Source organism: Lineus longissimus, chromosome 8 (genome assembly GCF_910592395.1).
Source record: "Lineus longissimus chromosome 8, tnLinLong1.2, whole genome shotgun sequence".
Lineage (NCBI taxonomy): Eukaryota > Metazoa > Nemertea > Pilidiophora > Heteronemertea > Lineidae > Lineus > Lineus longissimus.
The window spans coordinates 19684570-19707846 of record NC_088315.1 but is presented as its reverse complement, the minus strand read 5'-3'; the positions used below and the strand labels follow the sequence as shown (position 1 = coordinate 19707846).

Sequence of the window (23277 nt, the reverse complement as noted above, 5' to 3'; positions counted from 1 at the left end):
ACTTAAAACATACATACGTAGCATTGCTATCCAGGTTAACTTGCACCAAAAATGATTAGCATTTATCCTATCATTACACTTGATTCTGTCTACATGGCGTGAACCTGAATAAGTCCATAGCCTCAAGTATTTTTCCGTATGGGCTTTGCTTACTTAAGTAAACATTGAGAACCTGTTAGTGTAAGTATATATTAAACAGAAGAATAAAGCATTGACTACTGTAGGGTATAAGGCCAGTGCAGGCCTACATGAGGACAGTGTTCTTGTAAACTGAGGTATCAAGTACGGATTTTATCACCTGGCAGAGGCACGCTGGATTCAGATATCGAATACGCATTTTATCGCTTAGCAGAGGAATACGTGTTTTGTAGGAATTAATACCGTTTTGTAGAAGTCAGAACTAAATGCCTTCAACAAAAAGAAACTGGACTAGCACGACAGTGAATGTAAGCAAGTACTTGAGAGTTTCGTGGGCTCGCCTTTCCACCACAACGAGTTGAACATTGTGAAAATCGTGGCTGGATCTTCCGTCAAATTTTTAACCATGTTGCAGGACGCCAGAGTAACTGGTATGAGGATTACCAAACCTCGCCGATGTAGGCAAGCTAGTCTGGTCTTGATTGTGTTTCTGATTACTATAAATCTCATCAATTTGTTTATTCTGACCCGTTGTACGTCTAGTCTGGGTCAATCGTCAAATGAAAATACAAACATTAGAAGTGTTCTCGCCGGGAATACTGAATCCGTTGATTACGCTGGTGACCAAAAGTTGGCGTTACAACGCGGCAGAACACAAGATGGCGCCGCATGGATACCTAAAATAGTGCACTTGACGTGGAAGAATACAGTTATTCCTGGGAGTACTGCGAACTGGGTGAAAAAGTGGACAAAAACTAACCCGGGTTACGAAGTTTGGTTCTGGACAGATGACGATGCTAGGAACTTCATAAGGAAACATTATTCATATTTTTTCACTAAGTTTCAAAAATATCCGACCGCGATTTTCCGAGCTGATGCTATTCGGTATTTCATTCTCTACCATTTTGGTGGCATTTATGCAGATTTAGACATAGAGCCCTTGAAATCTCTGGATCCTATTCGTCAAAAGTACGCATGCGTGATAGCGACGGAGCCAAATGAGCATGCGGAGATAGCGTGGAATTTTCGTGAAGGGGAAAAACTAGCATGCAATGCATTCATGGCGTGCAGGCCGCATCACCCCTTTCTGAGACTTCTGATTGACATGTTAGATATGCAAGGAATTAAAGAATCCAACGTTGTTGTGGCTACAGGACCGGTAATGTTAACAAGAACGCTCAAAATATACAACAATATCAACAAGCTCATGACACATGACCAAAACAGTACCAACGCAGTTTTCTTAGCACCGTCGAACTATTTTATTCCGCGGATTGATCAGCAAGTAATAGACGGTCTGCTTCCGCACTGCGGTGAACCTAATTTAAACCAAAAATACAGCAAATTTTGCGAAATTTTCAACAGAGGTGATTTCCATAATGGACCCACGCGAGAATCCTTCACGGATCACCATTGGTGGCACTCGTGGTTTATAAAGCTGAAGAAGTCCAAGCCTAAAAGCATAGCTGCCGTGATTCCATATGTGACGCTCGCGCGGACTTTGTTTGAGAGTGACTCGGTCGAAAAAAAGACATATTAAAGGGACGATTTGGGCGATATAAATTTGTTGTTTTTTTCATACAAAATTCTCTCCCAGCAATACCGTGACTTCTCCTAACAATATAATTAAAAGATCATTGAACTGGCATAAACAATGCTCTAGAACAGGAGGTATCCATAGGCCTGCTTGAAATGCGTACGCCATGTCAAAAACTACTCCGCAAAACTGGCCAATATCCTTATTAGAAATCAGCATCAAAGTGGTGGCGCTACCTGGCACGCTGGGTCATTATCCTCATGGCCAGGTAAATTGCATCCCCAGGTTGCCCCTTTAAGACATCAGTGCAATGAGAAATATAAGTAGACATATACATGATGTGACAGTGATGTGACAATAACTTAAATCTATGACTATTAGTGCCCACTCCACAGCCCTGACAGCATGATATCGGTCATGCCCGCCATTTGGAGCCTCTCTCGGCCAATCAGCGTGTTCATCTCCCCCTCACCTCGCAAAACCGGAAATTTAGGCCTGTCGCACCTAGACCTAAATTCCCATTGTTCTACAGTCTTATCAAAGGGCTATCAGGGAAAATCTTGACGACATCGACCCCCACGAAACAGCTCGCATGGGAGTCGATAAGCCTAAACTGGAAAGGACGAATAAATGTAACGTATTGACATTAATCAGCTTGCAGACAACGCGCGTCATGGGCGGAGACCACGGAGGCAATACCGCTGGGAGTTCAGTATGCGTTTGAATCACAAATCTTTTTACCAAATTTCTACCATGCGTAGTTGAGATCAATACTTTCTCAGTTGGATACGTTTAATATTGGTTTACTCTCATTATATCTGCATTACTTATTGCGCAATAAGCATTATCATTTTTCGACACATCCGCAACAGAGAAGGTTTTATTTGTCAACAAATAAAGTTTCTGATCACAGTATTAAATAATCTGCACATGATTGTTTTGATGTCCTGAGCGTGGTGCCGACTTTCCGGCGGTGAACATCAGTCCCATGATCTTGACCCTGAATGTATTGACATTGCTCAGCTTCCAGACATCACAGGCGGAGGCTACGGAGGAAATACCGCTGGAAGTTCAGTATAATCAGTCCTAAAGTCTCCTCATTTCAATGAAGGATGGACAATACGCCAAACGCCGGCCAATCATCGACGGTTGCATCTTTTTTGTCAGTTCAACCAAAACCTCCGACATGTACAATACATGTGTGTATTAAATATCATGATCTTTCCACATTCCTTTTTGTGTTCATTGTGTTCATAATAGGCAGATTTCGCTACCCACATACGAACGTCTAGGTACGAAGTGGAAAGGCCTGTGCAAATGTACTTTATCGACAATGATTTTGAAGATACCCGACTTCTCGTGCAACTGAGTATGAAATTTTAAATTTCAATATCGCGTCAAGAATTGTGCTTGAATTGACGTGATGAGAACCTTCGCACTTCTTCATTCATAAGGCTAGCGAAACTTGCCTAATGGCATAATTCCGTTAAGTTGACTGAAATAAAGTCAACAATAGAGCAACCCGCCACATCATAAAGGACCACAAAAGCTGGCAGGACGAATGGTTTGACGTTCGTAAAGACCTTGACCAATAGATATTTCCAACATCTCACTGTACATCTTAGGTTTTTTTATCTTAAGAAGATTTGTTTGACCAATTCACTCTGCCAAATGCGCGACCTCGTCATCGTCATGTGGTGGTGACGCAGATTGGTTTTTCAATATGGCGACGTCGCCAGTAGACCCTCTTATATTAGAATGCATTGCTGAGTCCCTCGCTGGACCTCAAGTATTGTTGACCGCGTTGTCATGAATGTTAACGAGCTCCTCGATGGCAAATATGAATGAGTTCAGCTCTCCATCGTCGGCAGAAATGAGCTGCTATCTAATGAACCTGGCTCGCCTAATAATAACCTATTCAACTTATACCCTCAACAAAATTTGGCAAGTGCAATCCAATGACTTTTCGCGCATTTATACATCTCTGCACTCTTATTGGTCACTTGACACAGCCAATAATCGGAAACTAGTAATCCAGCGGACCCCACGATTGAAATCGGCTATCTCTCAATCAATCGATTGGAGATATTCTGGATGGTACTTACTATTGAATGCCACCTGCTGGTGCTAATTGCCCAATCTTCAAGGGACGAGCAAGTGTAGGGATTCGTTTCTGGCTATCGTGAGTCCCGATTTCTCCGCTGTTTCCCAGGTGCACATACGACGTCGTTTTAATTTCTCAGTTCCATAATATGTGGGGAGGGGGGGGGGTATAAGTCGGAGCCATAACAGTGAATTATGCATCGAAGCCCTGCATTTTATTGGAATTGGAATTTGTTTCGCTGAGTATTGTTTTGAGACGAACAGTGCCTAATTTGAGCGCAGGTCAGAGTTGAACCGACGCCATGAAACATGTAATGCATTTTACAATCAAACTTTTCCAAAATATAAACTTCACAACCAAAAAGACAAATCTTGGACAGTCCTCCCACGACATTTCCCTTTCAAGACAAGCAACAGAGTATTTAAACGCTTAGCCTGCCTAACTAAAGTAAACCATAGGCCCTGTATGTGCCTACGTACCTCCGCAGCCTCTATACACGCAGTCAATACGTTTCTTCTATCCACACGAGCCCTCATACATGACTTTATTTTGATCCTGACCCCAAGGGCCAGGGGTCGACAGGGATAAGGGGTATGGCGAGATCAAGGATCAAATGGAGTACTTTCGTGTCTTTGGTAAGTTCAACATCGCAGACGATATATGATATCAATATTTGAAATGATCTGACATCATTTCTAAACGTGGCCTGATATGCCGCCGCCGTTTTGGATGGCCGTTGACGAAACAAATGCTTACTCAAGAAGTTAAACCATATGTCGGAACTGGCACATCAAAAAGTCAAATTCTTATCATACATCATTCCAGGGCCTGGTGGTTGAAAACAAGTTGTTCACTATAAACGCTGGCGTTTACTTAACTTGGCGTTAGATCTACAGGGCTCCAATGAAGGAGATAACGTCAAGTTAACGCCAGCGTTAGTGACTAAAGTTGTTTGTACAACTAGGCCAAGATGTATGTTCGTTCAAAAACGGCATAATCCAATGTCAGGTTTTTCGTCGGTCCTGGTGGTATTGACTGCAAAGATGAACTATATGAGCCAACTTGGTTGGCATCCTTAGGTATTTGGCGTAAAGCTACTGGTTGAGTATCATAATATAAAACGTACCAGCATTGGTGCTAACGCTGTTTGAGGTTTGCGAGGAAGTTGCCACGTAGGTAACTGGGGATGGTATCGCAACTCGGAATCATCGGAGCCCAATTCGTCCATTACCTTTTTGGCTCTGCTCACTCCGCTCTTACAGGTTCTGGCCTGTCTTACCTCAACTGAGGGCAAGGATTCGAAGACCAAATGTCCTAAGGTAGGGAATCGCTTTATTTTCTCACCAAGTCTAGCCTTTATTCACATTAGTCGGTCATGACTCAGAAAGTTGTAGAATGATTACAACTAGTCATCAATTTGCAACAATTGAATGATATCATCAATATGACGTCAATCTGATGTTATAAAATGACGTCATTCAACGCGAGATCAAATGACATCAACAATCACGGTTGGTTGGGCTACTGGCCTCAAACCCCGGAATCGGATCGGCGGACCAGGTTAAAATCACGACCGCTGCCGTCAAAAGGAGACCCTATTTATTTTACTTTCAAACCATGCTTCATTGGTGTGACCATTATGTTGTTTTCCATAACAATTCTGGCCTAGCCCGATACATGATCAAATGTCGCTCGCACCTTGGTCTAAATTCCCATTGCTCGACTGTCTTATCAAAGGGTTATCAGGGCAAGTCTTGATAACATCGACCTCCACGAAACACCTTTCGTCGGGTCGATAGGCTTAACCAGCATGGGATAATATACTTAATGTAGTCACAGTTCGTTTCTATTGCAGCAATACTGCGGGCCAGGTTACAGATGCGTGGTGAAGGAGGATGTACGTTTTTGTGTAAGAGGAACGGGGAAATTAGGTGAGCGGTTATTGATATGGTGGCAAGTCATACTAGTACAGTATACGACTTCTTCGACAATACATTTATATCGGATTTGGTTTTCCTGTCACGAAATACAACTGATCCCGATGGACCAACAATTAGTGGTTAACAGACATCAGTGGAGAGTCAAAACTTCGAGTTTCGTTGCTCTTTCCGATGCGGCCAGTTGGTTAGCCACAAGCTACTTTGAAAGTACATGTGTAGGTACAATGTACCATCTCGTCTGTGCCTGGTATTAGTAATGGTTTCTGTCAAACATAAATTGTTGTTCTTTCCATATATTTGTTGCCATTGCATTTTCTAGCTGATGACATCGAGGAGAAATGTGAGGCAAGTACATGTATCTGCCAACGGCACTTAAAGAGGGGCGTAGCTAGTCTTTTGGTCAGGGAAGGGGGGCAGAAAGCTCTCGGGGGGGGGGCAAAATGACACCATTTGAGCTTTTTCGACCAAAATCACGCTAAATAAACATTCATTGATGACATCTCGGCCCCCTGCCTCCCCCGCTAGCTACGTCCCTGTAAAAGGGGAGTACTGACAGGAGCTAGGGGTCAAATTGGTAGCTCCTGTATGTAGGGGATGCCTACTGAGATATAGGAGAGACGCCTATCGGTGACTTGACTCAAATCAAAAGGATTTCTTCCCAGTTCTGAGGCCAATTTTTGATATCACTTATCCATCTTGATCACGGAATGTCCTTGGAAAGGACGTCAAGGTCCTTGACCTCATGGGTTGAAATGAGGCCAATATCCTTGACCTCATTAACATCTACGAGAATATGGTCCTTGACCTCATAGTTATGAGAACAAGGTCAGATCATGAACCTTTGTTTTCATTTTAGGACCTTGACTGCGAACTCCCCAAGCGGTGTTATGTAGATTTACCAATATGTGTCGGGAGCGCCCCGTGTGGGAAGGCACGGGTTGTGTGCCGGAGCAAAGGTCATCCCGCAGAGAAAGGTCAGGGTTAATAATGGGTGGCGCCATTTCGTGGCCGCGGTGGTTTGCAGTATCATAATCATAAAGACAAAAGAACTCGATGTACGGTACTATAGTATACCATCTTGATAGGAACCCTCTTCAATCAGAACTAAATTTCTTCTGGACAATTAAGAAATCCCCCCCCCCCTCTTTTCAAATTGCATCCGGTGTTAATCTGAAGATTTGCAAAGCGAGAATCTGTCTGAAGCGGAAATTTGTGGAAGGTCTTGTAATAAAGAAAATTCATATAAAGCCCTTTTTCGAGTAACATGGATTTTATCGAACCCATAAAATGTGATATCACCATTCTCGGGCAAGAAAAATCCATATTGCCCTCGACAAAGGACTATATTTGATAAGCATTGTCTTACTTTTCAGAGACGGGTGAGACCAAGCCCGAACTAAAGATGACATCACCAACGTTGAAGCCATATCGGAAAGGACGAGCAGTAGTGAAAAAGGTTTTAGCAAAACTAAAAATAAAGAGCATGGCAGCCAAGTTCAAAAAGGCGCGAACGTCAGCCAAATTGAAAAAGAAACAAGCAGTGAAATTGGAAATTAAGAAAATGGCTAAAGAAGGAGTTAAGGATACTAAGACTAAAGGAAAATTGTCTGTGAAGAAATCCCTAGAAAAAGACACAAAGAAAGGAAAAGACAAAACAAAAAAAGGGTCAGAAAAGAAGCTAAAGACCATATCTGGCAAGAAGAAAGCCTTGAAGAGTACTTTAAAAAAGCTGAAGAAGGATAAGTCTATTCGAAAGGTGATGAGCAAAATGGTTAAGAGGTTAGAGAAAGAAGAAAGGAAGTTGAAGAAGAAGGCAGCGAAGGCGGGGAAGAAGGGGAAGGACGGGAAAAGGAAGGAAGTCACGAAGGGGGAGGTAGGGAAGAAGGCCAAGACCAACAAGAAAGGGAAGAAGAATGAAGGCAAGACGGACAAGGATGGAAAGAAGGACAACAAGGGGATGGACAAAGATGGAAAGAGGGACGAAAAGAAAAAAAACGATGGAAAAGAGAAAGAAGGCAAAAAGGAGGCCAAACCTGCTAAGAAAGGTTCAAAAGATAAGAAGGGTAAAAAAGCCTTGACGAAGATCATGAAGAAAGCCCAAAAGAAGAGCTTGAAGAAAATTAAAAAGGCTATTAAGATTAAGAAAGCCGAGATTGCCGAAAAGTTAATGGACGATATTGATAAGACCAAGACCAAGATTGCAGTCATGAAAACTAAGGGGAAGACATCAACGAAGTCAAAGAAGTCAAAGCGCTTCAAGACGTCTGAACGCTTAAACAAGTCAAAGCGGTCAATGAAAGGAAAAGGGAAAAAAGTTCCTGATGATGAGGATGACGATGAAGACGATGACGAGGAAGAGGGTGAGGATGAAGATGATGACGATGATGGGATTCGCACTGGAGTCGGTAAATCGGGGAGTAAGACCAAGAAAAAGGGGCCAAGGAAGACGCCTGAAGCAGAGAATGAAAATAAGGGCAAGCAGGGAGATGAAAATGCAACTACCAACATTCTGCATAAGCATGGAGTCTTAACGGTTAAACTGAAAAGGGCGACGGGCGGGAAGCACGTTGTGTCAAGGGTGATGGTCATGCACATGTTAAATGCCCTGGGTGGTTTACATGTACAGCTAGTGAGGGGCAAGAAGGGGCAGGAGAAGGGAGTTTCGGGGGGAAACGCGGTGAAAGGAATTCAGACGAAGGCGAGGAAGGCTGTTAAAAAGTTGAAGAAGGGAGCGGGCAAGAGGAAAGACAAGGGTTTGAAAAAGATGGGTTTGGAGTCAAAGAAAGGCAGTGAGGCGGGAAAGGGCGGGGAAGCCACGAAGAGAAAGAGCAACAGGAAGGGTACGAGTATGGAAAAGGGGAAGAGAGGACAACAGTGGAAAACGTGGTCCAAGAAGGATCATCCTAGAGGAGGGAGGAACCGGGGTAAAATAGGTCCTGGGGGATCCCGGCGCAGCGAAGGAACGAGCGGAAACAGGCGGCGAGGAAGCGCAGATATGGGTTTGGTTATCAGCAACGTCCCGACAAGAGGGCCGCGCGTACCGCCTCATGGCAGGACGCGGCGGCCGGGGAAAACAAAAATGTGTAAGTCTCATTTAATTCTTCCGCGTACCGATCAGTTTGGTAGCAGATTCAAATTCAACTATTTTATTGACTTCAAACATGCCCTATTATGATGCATTGCCTAGTTGTTTCCTGTTATCGGTGTAATAGGGATCTAAAATCCCAGTTGAAGTAATCCTGGCAATATATGTTTTTGATTGATTGTTGCAACCAGAGGACACTCTCCATTGCACACTGAGACTAATGGGAAATGCATTAGGACAGCCAGGTTCAATGCTTTTCACTGGCTTATTGGCCATGTCTACCGTTGTTGTATTACCAGTAACACCAGACTTGGAGAAGGCTTCTACAGATGTCAGATCAGTATTTTAAAATGGCACATGGCGACCTATTGCACTGAATTATCTTATTCTTCAAGCCCGCCACCCGCCGCCCGTCCGAGATCGCCACGTCCTCCACAGCTACAGACCCCCGGACTGGATGCCGGACCTCCAGGCCGAGGACATCCCGGACCCCTGCGAGGCCAAGCGATGCCGCCACATGGAAGAGTGCCATGTTATCCGGATGCGCTGTAAGAGGGAGCCGTGCGAGGAGAAGGCTGTCTGCATAGGTGAGGGACTCTTGTGCCATGGTCCGCCGAGGCTAACGAAATGTGCCAGTGGGACGGGCCAGGCCGGTCTAGATGTGCCCCGAAAACTCCATTTTTAGTCCGTCACGTGCAGACTCGTGCATTACATCACATTAGCGCCATGCACCCGTGGCGGCTTATTATTTGGGTCACTTAATTTTCTTCAGTAATTCATCTAATAAGAATGCGTCTCTAATGAAATTAAACCCTCCGTTTTTTTATTTACAGATGCCAACCCGTGCAAGGTAAGAACGAACGTATTTTAAAGGGACAACTTTGCCGTGGGATTTAGATAACCAGGAGGATAATGTTCCTACTCGACACCATGCGCCGCCTCATGTAGCATCACGTCTCTGCTGATGTCTTATGATGATTTTTGCAAATGTTGTGAACCGGTTTTGGACAAGGCTTTCGAATTTCAGGTAGCCCCACAGTTACGTTCCGTGATGATTCCGGTGATCATGTTTGGAGACGTTTTGGTCTTTCTGGAAGCCGTTTCTGCATAAGAAAACAGCATACCTCATACCCAACTTGTTTACCCTTTCTTCCTGAATGTAATACTAAACATGATATGCATGTATCTGTTGAAATATCTTCCTTGTTTAAACATACTACAGGAGCTAGCACTTCGCTAATGTTACCGTCTCTAGTCCTCACCTACCGCGGATCCCTGAACATATCTCACAACATCAACACGTTCTCTGTCCAACTAACTTAGTCTTTAATGTCTCTCTCTGTAAGTACATGTACGTCAGTCCTCTCTGGACTATCAAGGCCTTCTCCACAAGAAGGGGCAACACCAAAAGACATTCGGTGTGCCTTGCATAATACTAACATATACTATACTATAATACTATAAATACATAATAATACAATGGAGCACAACAGTGTTCAACCAGGCAGTCAGCACAATAACCTGGCCATTGGCTTCAAGAAGGTAATAGGGATTATACTTAAAGGGTTGACTGCCTGGAACACAACCTTACACTAACATCAATTGATAAGCCCCCCTTTAGGAGGGGCTCTTAAGATACACGTGTGTGTGGGAGTACATACTGATTTGATGAGAAATAAAGAGAGTAAATATTGTATATCCTACAAACAATTTTTTTTGGTATTTTTCTGAATTAACTCCGTTGAGTTTACCGATTTCTCCGCGATCTTCCGGTGGTGGTTGCTATCCCATTGGTTGAAATTAATTTAAATTAATTTAAATCTTCATGGGAATTCGCTACATCGTATGCCTAAGAAATTGGCCAATTATATTAATATTTTTATTAGAGAAATATCCGTCCTAAATAATGACAGAAAAGGGTGGTTTATTTCAATTTTGTGTCGACATGATCGAGGTCACGTGACATAAAAACAAAACAATCGCACACACCCGTCCAAAAAAGGCACTTTAAGAAAAACAAATACGTTTTTCCAGCTTAAAACCACACTGACGACTAAGTTATATTGGTCTTCTGCCCAAATCTGAAGTATCAAAATGAATCACAAACTAGAACTAGCTCTATTTAGCAAAAGTTGCGTGAAAAATTCGGGTGAGCGACATTCTGCACCCTAGCGGCCAATAATTAAACTACTTTCAGCCGTCTACTCCGGTCTCGTTAGGGAGTTTTTCCCAAATGTACGCGATGATGACGTGCCCCATTACCAGGACGTAACATCTATTTTAAAATGCGTTTCCAAAGTGAATGCATGAGGACAACCTATTTGTGTCGTATATCACTGGAAACGCCCGATTCCCGTGAATAAGGACAATCACAATGTATTACATTACCAAAACAAAAATGTGTCGGAAGGAACTATATGGATGGTCCCATCGCACCCCCCCCCCCCCTCCAGCAGTATGACACAGAAGGGCTAGTTGACTGTCCACCGGGGGGGTTGGGGGGAGCTTCCCCCCAACGCACTGGTAAAAACCTATGTCGACGGAGGGGGGTTTGGGGGGTGTCCCCCCATTGTAACAGCTGTAGTTGTTAGAGCTTGCACTTAACATATGCTCGTAGGGGGGTTCGGGGGAGCTCCCCCGACCTAAAGGGGGGCTCACTAAGTCCTTGACTTTACATATTTGATAATAGCTTCGTTTTGTAAATGCACTTACATTATGATACAACACTTCCAAAACGACCAAAGTAGCACATACGCCGTTTTGACCCTGACCCCTTATAATTCTTCTTCTTTAGGGCTTCCGCTGCAGAAGGGGCCAGACGTGCAGTGCCCATCGCCAGCGCTGCCAGTTTCCCCCGTGTCCGCTGCGACCAGTGTGCGAGCAAGCTGTACCGAAGAAGCTCTGTCAGGTAAGATGTCTCCTTATATTCCAGTTATTTTTCCATATTTGCCATCAACATTTTACATTAGATTCACTCATGTCATGTAGGGTTGGGAATGGAACGGCTCCTCGGGGCTGAAGTCATGCTAGCGGGCCGTCAGTGAATCTCTGACGTAACATCTCCATCGTTGATGACACACCATATCTACCAGAATCGAGCATGGGCCATCATAGAATCTATCATTCCCTTCCTCTCATACCGTAACGAACAAGCCGCGTAATGAAGTCCAAAACTTGCGGATCAAGATGAGGTAGGCCTGGATGCCGACTTACAAACTCAAAATTGACTTTATTTACAGCTAAAGAAATGTGGTAAAGGGTTAATCTGCAAGACGAAACGGCCCAAGAAATGCAAGAGGCACCCATGTAGACGCATCGCCTACTGCGCACGTGAGTAGAGCATCGCGAGTAAAATTCAGGCCCGTTGCTCAGAACATCTTTCATTACTAACGTTATCGTTAACTTAACTTAGTGTTAAGTCAAAGGAGATAACGCCAAGGTGAATTAACTCCGGCGTTAGTGGAAAATTTTGTTTTGATCAACCAGGCTCAGATCTGACGAATTTGGAGCAGTAGCACCCAGGAGAATGGGTGTATACAAAACCAAGACCTAAGACATAAGACCTAAGACCTAAGATCCCCGAAGTACAAAACTAAGACCCAGGTACAAAACTAAGATCCCGAGGTACAAAACTAAGACCCGGGGAGGCCAATTCCAAACTAAAATTTTGAAGAAAAATATCAGAGTCTTAGTTTTGTACATCAGGGGATCTTAGTTTTGTACGTACAAAACTAAGATCCCCCGAGGTACAAAACTAAGACCCAATGCCAAACTAAAATTTTGAAGAAAAATATCAGAGTCTTAGTTTTGTACATCAGGGGATCTTAGTTTTGTACGTACAAAACTAAGATCCCCCGAGGTACAAAACTAAGACCCAATTCCAAACTAAAATTTTGAAGAAAAATATCAGAGTCTTAGTTTTGTACATCAGGGGATCTTAGTTTTGTACGTACAAAACTAAGATCCCCCGAGGTACAAAACTAAGACCCAATTCCAAACTGAAATTTTGAAGAAAAATATCAGAGTCTTAGTTTTGTACATCAGGGGATCTTAGTTTCCAAATTCTGCCCCTCTTTCGAATTCATTTTGATGTAGTAATATCACCTTTGAGATGCATGCAGTTGCTCCATCTGAATAATACCTCCATATGCACTATGCAGGCACGACCGGTCATCACTCTAGCATATACTCTAGCATATACGGCCTCCATCTCCTGATCCCCTGATGTACAAAACTAAGACTCTGATATTTTTCTTCAAAATTTCAGTTTGGAATTGGGTCTTAGTTTTATACCTCGGGGGATCTTAGTTTTGTACGTACAAAACTAAGATCCCCTGATGTACAAAACTAAGACTCTGATATTTTTCTTCAAAATTTTAGTTTGGAATTGGGTCTTAGTTTTGTACCTCGGGGATCTTAGTTTTGTACGTACAAAACTAAGATCCCCTGATGTACAAAACTAAGACTCTGATATTTTCTTCAAAATTTTAGTTTGGAATTGGCCTCCCCGGGTCTTAGTTTTGTACCTCGGGATCTTAGTTTTGTACCTGGGTCTTAGTTTTGTACTTCGGGGGATCTTAGGTCTTAGGTCTTATGTCTTAGGTCTTGGTTTTGTATACACCCCCAAACTAAAATTTTGAAGAAAAATATCAGAGTCTTAGTTTTGTACATCAGGGGATCTTAGTTTTGTACGTACAAAACTAAGATCCCCCGAGGTACAAAACTAAGACCCAATTCCAAACTGAAATTTTGAAGAAAAATATCAGAGTCTTAGTTTTGTACATCAGGGGATCTTAGTTTTGTACGTACAAAACTAAGATCCCCCGAGGTACAAAACTAAGACCCAATTCCAAACTGAAATTTTGAAGAAAAATATCAGAGTCTTAGTTTTGTACATCAGGGGATCTTAGTTTCCAAATTCTGCCCCTCTTTCGAATTCATTTTGATGTAGTAATATCACCTTTGAGATGCATGCAGTTGCTCCATCTGAATAATACCTCCATATGCACTATGCAGGCACGACCGGTCATCACTCTAGCATATACTCTAGCATATACGGCCTCCATCCAGCTCCACAAAAAGTGGCGAAACCGGTGCAATACTCCTTTGAGTCATTCGGAGGAGCGCCGCCATCGGAAGAGTTGGAACGAGTAAAATATGAACGTTTTCTTATCCATCAATTACATACTAACCGAGTCAAACAACGTTATTGCAATATAGGCAGAGAAGGAAGGAATATGATTATCAGTTTGATGAAGACTTTGCAAAGTTTCTTCTTGGGACTCTTGAAGGTCTGCCTCTACCAAATATCCCGATGGAAGTTTCTCCTCTCTCCAACTCACTACTATCGCTATTGACTTCGTAACATACACTAACATTCTTCGCTATCATTGCTAACTTCATTTACTAGAACACTGGCCTCTTTGTAGCCGATTATGTAACCCATAGTGGAAACACCTGACAGCGCCGCTCGGCATGATCCACGTGCTACTGGCATATTGCACCGGTTTCGCCACTTTTTGTGGAGCTGGATGGAGGCCGTATATGCTAGAGTATATGCTAGAGTGATGACCGGTCGTGCCTGCATAGTGCATATGGAGGTATTATTCAGATGGAGCAACTGCATGCATCTCAAAGGTGACATTACTACATCAAAATGAATTCGAAAGAGGGGCAGAATTTGGAAACTAAGATCCCCTGATGTACAAAACTAAGACTCTGATATTTTTCTTCAAAATTTCAGTTTGGAATTGGGTCTTAGTTTTGTACCTCGGGGGATCTTAGTTTTGTACGTACAAAACTAAGATCCCCTGATGTACAAAACTAAGACTCTGATATTTTTCTTCAAAATTTCAGTTTGGAATTGGGTCTTAGTTTTGTACCTCGGGGATCTTAGTTTTGTACGTACAAAACTAAGATCCCCTGATGTACAAAACTAAGACTCTGATATTTTTCTTCAAAATTTTAGTTTGGCATTGGGTCTTAGTTTTGTACCTCGGGGGATCTTAGTTTTGTACGTACAAAACTAAGATCCCCTGATGTACAAAACTAAGACTCTGATATTTTTCTTCAAAATTTTAGTTTGGAATTGGCCTCCCCGGGTCTTAGTTTTGTACCTCGGGGGATCTTAGTTTTGTACCTGGGTCTTAGTTTTGTACTCCGGGGGATCTTAGGTCTTAGGTCTTATGTCTTAGGTCTTGGTTTTGTATACACCCCAGGAGAGGTATCCTGTGAGGCACATCATCGAACGATTAATCCAGGAGATGGTTTATAACAATGGTTATCCTGAGTTTCGATACTATGGTGCGAGTGTATGGGGGGGGGGCTGAGAAGCCTGCCTGCCTCATGAAGACAATGATCATCAGTGTAGGACTATTTGAGTTAGATCATGAAACATCCTCTCCAAATTTAAAGGCTTTCATTCCTTGATGGTCAGATCTGAATCATGACCTTTATAAATTCTCGTAACCCAAATTAATTCAGTGATGTGTAACATTTAACATCTTCCTTGCAGAGCCTAAAACTTGTGCGGTAAGGTTTTTTGTTCACAATCCCTTCATTCATCGATATCACCGAATTTTTTCAAATCTATGTTCCAATGGTAGAGACGATCTGGAAGAGACACTATCAGTCAAATAATACCGTGATATGATTACAGATATAATCGCCAACCATTACGTTAATTTGCCACCGTCGGATTAGTCATATCGACACCCATGGGGTAGCTTAGTGGGGGTCGAAGTTATCAAGATTTACTTCTTTCCCCTATACCATTGCATGAGAAGGGTCATGTAAACCTTCCACGTAACTATAGAGCATAGCACCCAGGCTCCCTGTGGCTTGCATTCCGTTTGTTTGCTCTTGTCAATTGAAGCCTATAGACCCCCATGGAAGCAGTTTCGCGGTGTCAATGTTATCAAGATTTCGTGTTTTGTTTTAGGAGATGACATGCCCCGCCCAGGAGATGTGCCGTATGACGTCTGTGGTATGTTTTGCCTTGCCCTGTCAGCTTAGCGGTCCCGAGTGCATCAAGAGAGAAAAAAGTAAGTGTATAGAACCCCCAGGTCTATGGCACGGCTTAACCCGCCGGGTATGAGGGAATTCCTTTATGGCCCAGTGGTTGGCGCGTTGGCCCCAGAGTGGAAGTTATGCAACGTCGAGCGCGTTCAACCTTTGGATCGGTGACCGGCGCGTACAATACAGTAAGTCCTTCTATGTTAGCAACTACAAAATGCCGAGGTGTTCTCGGGGTGGTGTTGCCAGTCGAACAGTGATCCCATAGTGGGCGAGATGTCCCCGAAGCCGTTTCGCCTTGAAGCCGCCTTGCACTGCGCATCCATTCGCTAGACATTTTACCGATTTTTCTTCTCAATTTCAGGCCTACCATGGCGAACGCTCCCAATACCTTGATTGGTGCTCAAAGGAATAAGAGACGCCAGCCCTCTGTTGCCCTAGCATCTTCCGACGATGCTTTTTAAACTGAAAATCCAACCTTTTGTAGCATGTTCTCGTATTTGGGGCGCACTCTGTAAAAAATAGTTTGGAAAAGAAATAAAGATTCATTTGTTTCCTTGCGTGGGCCTATCTTTTGCTTAAAATTTATTGGACCAGACTCGACGCGGCCCGGCGATATGGCGCTGATTTCACCTCGGAAACCCCTGATGACATCACTTTCGACCCTTTCAATACATATTCTGGTCCCTTCCTCTCCCTGCGTTCGGAATTTTAGAGATGCATGCCAAGACAGTCAGTCCGTTTTCGCTAACGAAGTCGGCTGTCTTGGAGAGTTCCGCCACAGAGCCCCAGAGCTATGTGATCAGGGTGGCGTCCTTTGGCCAGTATTCCCCCTCTTAGGGTACAGGTCCCCGGACATTTTCTCGGCTTAGACCAGAGGTATCAGTGAAGAGATATGACGAGGTTATAGAGTCAGCAAAGGCTAGGGAAAGGGGGTGTCACTGTCACCATCAGAAGACTGGCGTTTTCTTAGTTCCGCCAGGCACCTTCCATGTTGAAAGAGATGATGAATGGTTTTTCCCCAGTACGAGTACATCTCTTTCAACAGGACGCTTTCTACGCATGTTTATGTAACACGGGAGAACTGCATGACGGACCTCTCGTCGGGGGGCGGGGCACGTAAGTCGAGTCTGGGGAATAGGGCCTCGGACAACTATTGGCATGCGACTAGAAAGCTACTCCACGTTTAGGAACCAACAACAGGATAAATTGGAACCATCAGAGCTATATTTTGCCACCATTCACATTGTGCGTACACATAATCGCAACATACATGTAGTACTACATTGGCCTCGGAGCCACACAAAGGATCTCACAACCCACATGTGATGAATATTTTGGGAGCAAATCTCCCCAAAAGTATGACTGATCAGAGGAAAATGATGCTGTGCCAGTGATGCCCAGTGTCTAAAGAAGGGGATGAACCATTGTCAAACAGAAGATGTATATTAAATTAGGTTGATTTTGTGGATTAAATGTGGAATGGTACGCAGAGAATCTGGCCCCTTGAGGGTGCACCTAACATACAACCCTCCTCCAGCAGGAGAGTTAGAGATGCAATTTTAGTTAGTTCCCCTTCTCTCAGAGGGCACCACTGTGGCAGGGCGACATTTAGGTCTACAACCCAACCGCGTGGATCGGCCGCGTCCTGTCGTCCGATCAGGATGGACTGCGCATGTGAACACACGGATGCAGTGGGCCGGCCTCGTCCTTCACAGAAGGAGATCCAATTAGGATGACGCAATAGACGGCCCAGGGAGTCCATGCGTGTGTCTTCGATTTCATGCGGAAAGACCTGATACTAGAGATGGTTTATCTCCAATATGAATGATGTGACGATATCGGACGAACCTGAGGCATTTGACGCATTGAATCGTTGGATTGCTTTCTTAAATACCATTGGCCAGTTCCAATGGGTTTGGCAGCTCACAGTCACATGATTCAAACCACCAAACGACACAGTCTTAGTGTTTTGCACCGGCCTTTGTACCTAATGGAATTTAGGCTGGTGTGGGTCCTTGGGCAATGCGCCTATATATATCCTCTTAGAATGATGATGAAGGGCCTGGGCACTCCTGTCTTTCTAGATGTCACTATCCTCTGGAAACTTTATTTTTCTATGTTTGAAGAAGTTCTTATTGAGCTTTATGATGAACCACATTCTCAAAGTGCCTTACATTTTTTCCTTGGTCTATCCACAGACCTTTCGGCAGAACCAGCAGTGTATCTCAAATGAACTGGACAATCAGCGCTACTATCTGAGCTTCCACCGGTACCCATTTACACCTTGGTGGAGTAAGGCAAAGAAACCTGCCTGGAGTCTTACACTGACAGTGGGGATCGAAGCAGGGACCTCATGACCGCCAGTCAGAGACCTGAGCCACTACACCACCACTGCTCTGGCCAGGCCACCAAACATACTACAATAACGAAATTAACTCCTTATTTCTCCTTATCGTAAAAATAAAATATTTATTTGGTAACTGTATAATATATACATATAGATACAAATCCGGTGGTAAAAATGTGAGTATGTTACTTCATAGCTGTCAGGTTGTATTATATTTTCATTATACACTCCCCACGGTCAAGTTTGGAGATTACAGCCCAAATCACAATTGACATCCCTGAAGTTGTGTCGATGCACAACTCACGAGTACATTGGGCATAACAGACGCGTAGAGAGGATGATGTCAATTGTGACCTGGACTGTTCATTATAGTGAAATCTGTTGAGATATTCAAAAGAAAATGTTAAGTAGGAAGAACCCCAAGAAATTTTCAATAGCATTATTTCTTACTGCCTCAACTCAAGGAGTGAACCATTACAGTATAAAGATTTCAGTGTCTAAAACCAGCAAATTTGGGTCATTTGTCGCAAACAAGGGTATAACCTTTCAGTTAAAAGACTGATAACAGGGAAATGATAACAGAAAGTAGTAAAATCCAAATCATGTCAAGTTGATCATAACATACTGAATCAATATTAGGCCTCTTTAGCTGGTTGCTGGCCTACTCTGAAGGAGAAAACATCACGAATTGAAACGCCACACCTCATTTGAGGTAAAGTGCTTTCCAGATGGTTCTGGGCAAAGGGACTTAGTTCAACTCTGGAATGTGACCAGATCACATTTACCAAAAGATAGTGGTGTTGCAAAACATTACATTATCCTCAGTGTAGGCCTAACCAATGCTCTTTTACGGTGTCAACTATAAAAACCAGTCAACTATGACACCGGCTGCCCAGGGCTGTGTAACATTACTATTTGTGATCACACTGTTACAGTTAAGTGACAAGAGGTCAGCCAAGTATCTTTGGCCAGATCTATCTGAAAAACACTTTTGCTGTGCATGTACATACTTGGGCCACAATATGGTCTTTCATTTCAGAAACACTTTCTTCAAGTAAATTAGGTGACCTGTTCAGAGCCTAAACCTAAGTCTCTGCATGCAATTAATAAGTGCCCATTAGCTCAATCAAGTAGTAACGCTGGCTTTAAGTCCGAAATGAAATTGATTGAAAGAGACTGTGCTTAGTTGAGTTAATGTTGACATTTGTCTCCGAGTCAATTGAGCAACTGGGCCCAGACACTTTTCTAAACAATACCCAATTATATTGTCAATTTACTGTAATCCTATGTAAATAAATACTCAAATCATTAATTTTTTACAGTATTTACCAATGTGTATAAAACGAATTCATATATACAATAAGTCATTTAAGTATTGGCCTGAAATAACTGCCAGTATGTACATGTACATGTACCAGGCCTATTGTATTCGAGAATAAAATTCTTTGGTAAAAATATCGAAAAGTTTATTGTCTGCAAGATGTTACATCTTATCAATTGGATTATTATATGAATATTAAAGAATAAAGGTGTTTGATTGAAAAACCTGATACAAAGACACAGTACGATAATCTCATCATCCAAGCACATTTTGCAAAAATCCAAAGATTCCCAATCAGATTCCTTACATTTTGATTATTTAAGAAGTGATTGTTCACGCTTAATGCCGCTTAACACCCCTGCAGCTAAATTTATACGGGTTCGGTTCTTAAAAAAAAGTTTTTCGTAACTGACCCCTTTGAAGTGTTATTTCGTCAAGAAATTGTGAGTATGTTTAACCCTTTGATACTGTGACGGAATGAAAATTATAAATCCCCAGTCAAATTTAATTAGGAATTAAGTATTATTATCTTTTTACACATAAATTTGTTCTTGTCATATTATTGTTGTTTAATTGCGCGCAAACAAGAGATTTTAGTCAATGCGACATGCGAAGGACCTACGACAAAATTGACTGAAATTTAACCAATTCTGGTCACATTCGAACCACAATCATCATGTTGTCCAGGCCAGGTCGCAGGTTGCAGTTACTAAAATTGCTTGTTTTCGCAGCGCTAAGTCAGTAAATGCCTTCGAAGGCTGGCAGTACAAGAAGTATATACATTCATTTAATGGCACACAGTTTGTCGGACGCAGATATCGTACAGGGTGTATCATGAATACAACAAACCAAATCAGCCATCACAACAACCGCTTCGCTGACCTGCAATTTAAGTTGCACGTGACAATAATCCTTCGTTTGCGGTGGAAATTTCCCAGTGACATGGAAGTCAATATCGAGCCCAGCGATTATCGTTTTTACCCGCAGATGAGTGATCCTTTTGTTGCACACAGCACCGATTATCATCGTGTTTTTGCTGCGCTTTTGCGGTCCAAGACAGCAGATCTCCAGCTCATGTCAATTTCAATCCTTAAATGGATCTCTATTGTACGGGACCAATTACTACTGATGCCACTTTTAAGCAATTAAATCCCTCTGTGATCACAAACCCCTCCCCACACACCCCAACAGCCCGAGCTTTCTTTTCAGAGAAAAACTTCAACCCTTCATGTAGTGACTCCTTCCTTCAGAGTCTAAACACCAACTGGTTGCTAAGCACCACCTAGTCGATGCCATAGCAACCATTTGTCCATGGCGACCAAATCAAATTCCACGGTAACCATCAGAATCTGAATGTCACCATCAAAGAAATTGTTCCCATTTCATCTACACATGCTAATTGTCCATCACACGCATGAAATATCCTATCAACAACATAAGAAACTATTGCATTGTAACAAAATGGAGTCTATTAAAGCTAACACAAGTCCTGTTCCATTCATATACAAAATAATCTCGATACCGACTCAATCACCCTTTAGAATAAACTTTCCCAAGAATGCAACAGACAATTGTGTACAATTAGTACAAATGCTGACGTCAATGGTATTTCACAATCACTTTCCCACCCAAAGAGTTGCTGAACTAACACATCAAGTTGGAACGTCATCCGGTTCCACGCATTGTGGGGAAGCTTACTCTAATGGTGTGGAGCAGCCAATCGCCGCTGCCCAATTAGTCAAAGATTACAGAGTCGGGAGCACCATATCATAAATATTCCCATCCATCCTTTGAATCTTGGGAACCAAAACCTTTTTGAACAAAAAAACAACATCATTAGCCCTCGCTAAAGACATTTCTCTCAAAGAAAAATTTGCTCGTGCTATTTCTTAAATATCAGTTTTTTATTCCAAAATATATTTTCCCATCCATAAAATGAATATTAGCACTCCAGTAGAAATGTAACTGAAACATTATTGCCAAGTTTCAAATACTGTTTTCTTTATTGTGTACAAAGTAGGTCACATGACCCTTGTGCTCACAGCTCCTCCTATTGCCACTAAATGCAGTTACGAGACCCCTGAGAGGTTATTTAGTCTTTATCCTTGATCCCTCCAAAAATCCTAGAAATGGGTCCATTGTCATTATTCCGTCATTAGTGTCATATGTATTGTCATCCCATAGTAATACCCCCCCCCCCCCCGTGGTGTATACAACTACACCTATAGACAGACACCTCAACTACAAAACAGAATCAATTCAGCTGTAACTTATTTCCATGGTAACGCCCGAAGACACAACCAATCACATCTTTTTCCATTTTATGGTCAGAAAAACAACATCCAATCACACACTTCCTATCAAAACCAACAGCCAATCAAATGGTCCATTTGAATTTGAAAAAGAAATCTTGAATCTCATTGGATAAACACTGTTTAAAATTCAAAAATCCACCAATAGAAATGTCTGTTACATCCATGAATGCAACCAAATGAACACAACATAATCATCCAATAGTTCCGCATCAAATTTGTGTCTCGGCATTGTTACTTGCGCCCCCCGTTGGCCGCTTACTTAACGATTTTGCCGCATTGTTCAGAAAAAGATTTTTACTGTCATGTCTTTCAGGAGGCGGCGGGGCTCTCTCCTCAATATCTCTCGCTGTTTCTGTTAACTGTTTCTGCTTCATCAGGGCGGCTGCTTCACAATTATTCAACTTTTGTTCATATTTCGTCTCTGGCTCTAACATTGATAAATTTTCCTGAAAATGAAAGTAGATAGATTTTAAAACGTTATAGCATCATAATCAGTTCATCATCAGTCGTAAAATTAAAGGTCCCTGCACCAGAATTATTGAGATTTCAAAGCCTGCCTGACAACAGAATAAAAGAAATGATATGATTTGCATAGTCCAAACTTTCCATTGGTAGAATATTAGTTTCTCTTGACGCCAGATTTTTAACTTATGGCCGTCATTTGATAAAATACAAAAATTTCATAGTTAAACACTTATAGAATTGGCCTGTGAGAGATCAAACTGAAAGTTAATGTGATTCAGAAATGCTGAATTTGTGCAGCCTTTCATAGCTCAACAACTGTGGACAAACTTCAGAGTTATACGGCAGAAAAAGACCATTTCACCTTTTTTCAAACAGGTATACCAATGTTAGGAAATCCTTTCACATTTTTGGTTCACCCTCTAAGGACAGAAGCATACAAAAGTCAAATGGCCACACTTTGTCATACAGCCCATGGAAGTTGTTAATCCACAGTGCAAACTTATGTACTTAAGTCAGTTATTGCTTACTTAGAATAATGTCAATTACCATTTCTTACTGATGTTGGTAATAAAAGGCAGATCAACACCCAATGCAATTGAATAGAGGAAAAAGGCCAATGTCCCACAGGGGTTTGAACCCAAGACTCTTGGTTTACTTGACATCACTCTATGTAACAGGCTAAGGGGAACTTCCCTCCAGCCTAAATTAGTAGGAATAAAATATATCACCATGGCACATTTCCTATGGTGTCATCGTTCCCCCAGCCAAACCTGACTGAATTTCCGTAAAATGACTGTTTTGTAAACCAAAGGTCCTGGGTTCAAATCCCAGTAGGATCTTGGCGTTTTTCCTCTGTTTCAAAATAAAGTCTGTAAAAATCTGCGAAACTGATAGAATAACTCAGCGCAAACAACATTGCGAACAGAACACCATGCAGGAACAGTCAAATCTAGAGATGCGTTGTACGTCTTGATGCCCACGGCTTTAACACTGCCACACCTTCTAAGG

The 23277-nt window shown here is 42.4% G+C and overlaps 3 protein-coding genes and 1 long non-coding RNA gene across 5 annotated transcripts in view; 2 read left to right on the top strand and 2 right to left on the bottom strand.

Annotated features, from left to right (window-relative positions):
* Positions 1 to 544: 544 nt before the first annotated feature.
* LOC135493014 (uncharacterized) lies at positions 545 to 1678 on the top strand. Its single transcript, XM_064779764.1, has one exon. It carries the CDS (start codon positions 545 to 547, stop codon positions 1676 to 1678), a length of 1134 nt encoding a protein of 377 aa, XP_064635834.1.
* Positions 1679 to 4295: 2617 nt separating this feature from the next.
* On the top strand, positions 4296 to 16350 carry LOC135492631 (uncharacterized). Its single transcript, XM_064779190.1, has 13 exons — positions 4296 to 4414; positions 5042 to 5098; positions 5635 to 5710; positions 6039 to 6064; positions 6576 to 6693; positions 7093 to 8802; positions 9200 to 9391; positions 9638 to 9654; positions 11599 to 11712; positions 12044 to 12134; positions 15319 to 15335; positions 15745 to 15847; positions 16183 to 16350. The coding sequence occupies exons 1-13, from the start codon at positions 4373 to 4375 to the stop codon at positions 16212 to 16214; spliced, it is 2595 nt and encodes an 864-aa protein (XP_064635260.1). The 5' UTR covers positions 4296 to 4372; the 3' UTR covers positions 16215 to 16350.
* LOC135492649 (uncharacterized) lies at positions 13922 to 15013 on the bottom strand. The gene is made up of 2 exons (XR_010448099.1): positions 14849 to 15013; positions 13922 to 14686 (listed from the first exon to the last, which is right to left on the bottom strand). It is a non-coding gene; the product is annotated as an uncharacterized LOC135492649 (long non-coding RNA).
* Positions 16351 to 18269: 1919 nt separating the features above from the next.
* LOC135492028 (low-density lipoprotein receptor-related protein 4-like) overlaps positions 18270 to 23277 on the bottom strand; it is a 60780-nt gene continuing 55772 nt past the window's right edge. The window contains exon 27 of one of the 2 annotated variants that reach the window (XM_064778107.1): positions 18270 to 22250. In XM_064778107.1, coding sequence (XP_064634177.1) covers positions 22014 to 22250 — 237 coding nt within the window. In that variant the 3' untranslated portion in view covers positions 18270 to 22013. The remainder of the gene's footprint in view (positions 22251 to 23277) is intronic. The other variant, XM_064778108.1, reaches the window with a different exon arrangement.

Coding starts and splice junctions, on each gene's coding strand:
- LOC135493014 (XM_064779764.1), top strand. CDS start 545: ATGTTGCAGGACGCCAGAGTAACTGGTATGAGGATTACCAAACCTCGC.
- LOC135492631 (XM_064779190.1), top strand. CDS start 4,373: ATGGCGAGATCAAGGATCAAATGGAGTACTTTCGTGTCTTTG. Junction 5,711..6,038: donor AAGAGGAACGGGGAAATTAG/GTGAGCGGTTAT, acceptor TGCATTTTCTAG/CTGATGACATCGAGGAGAAA. Junction 11,713..12,043: donor TACCGAAGAAGCTCTGTCAG/GTAAGATGTCTC, acceptor CTTTATTTACAG/CTAAAGAAATGTGGTAAAGG.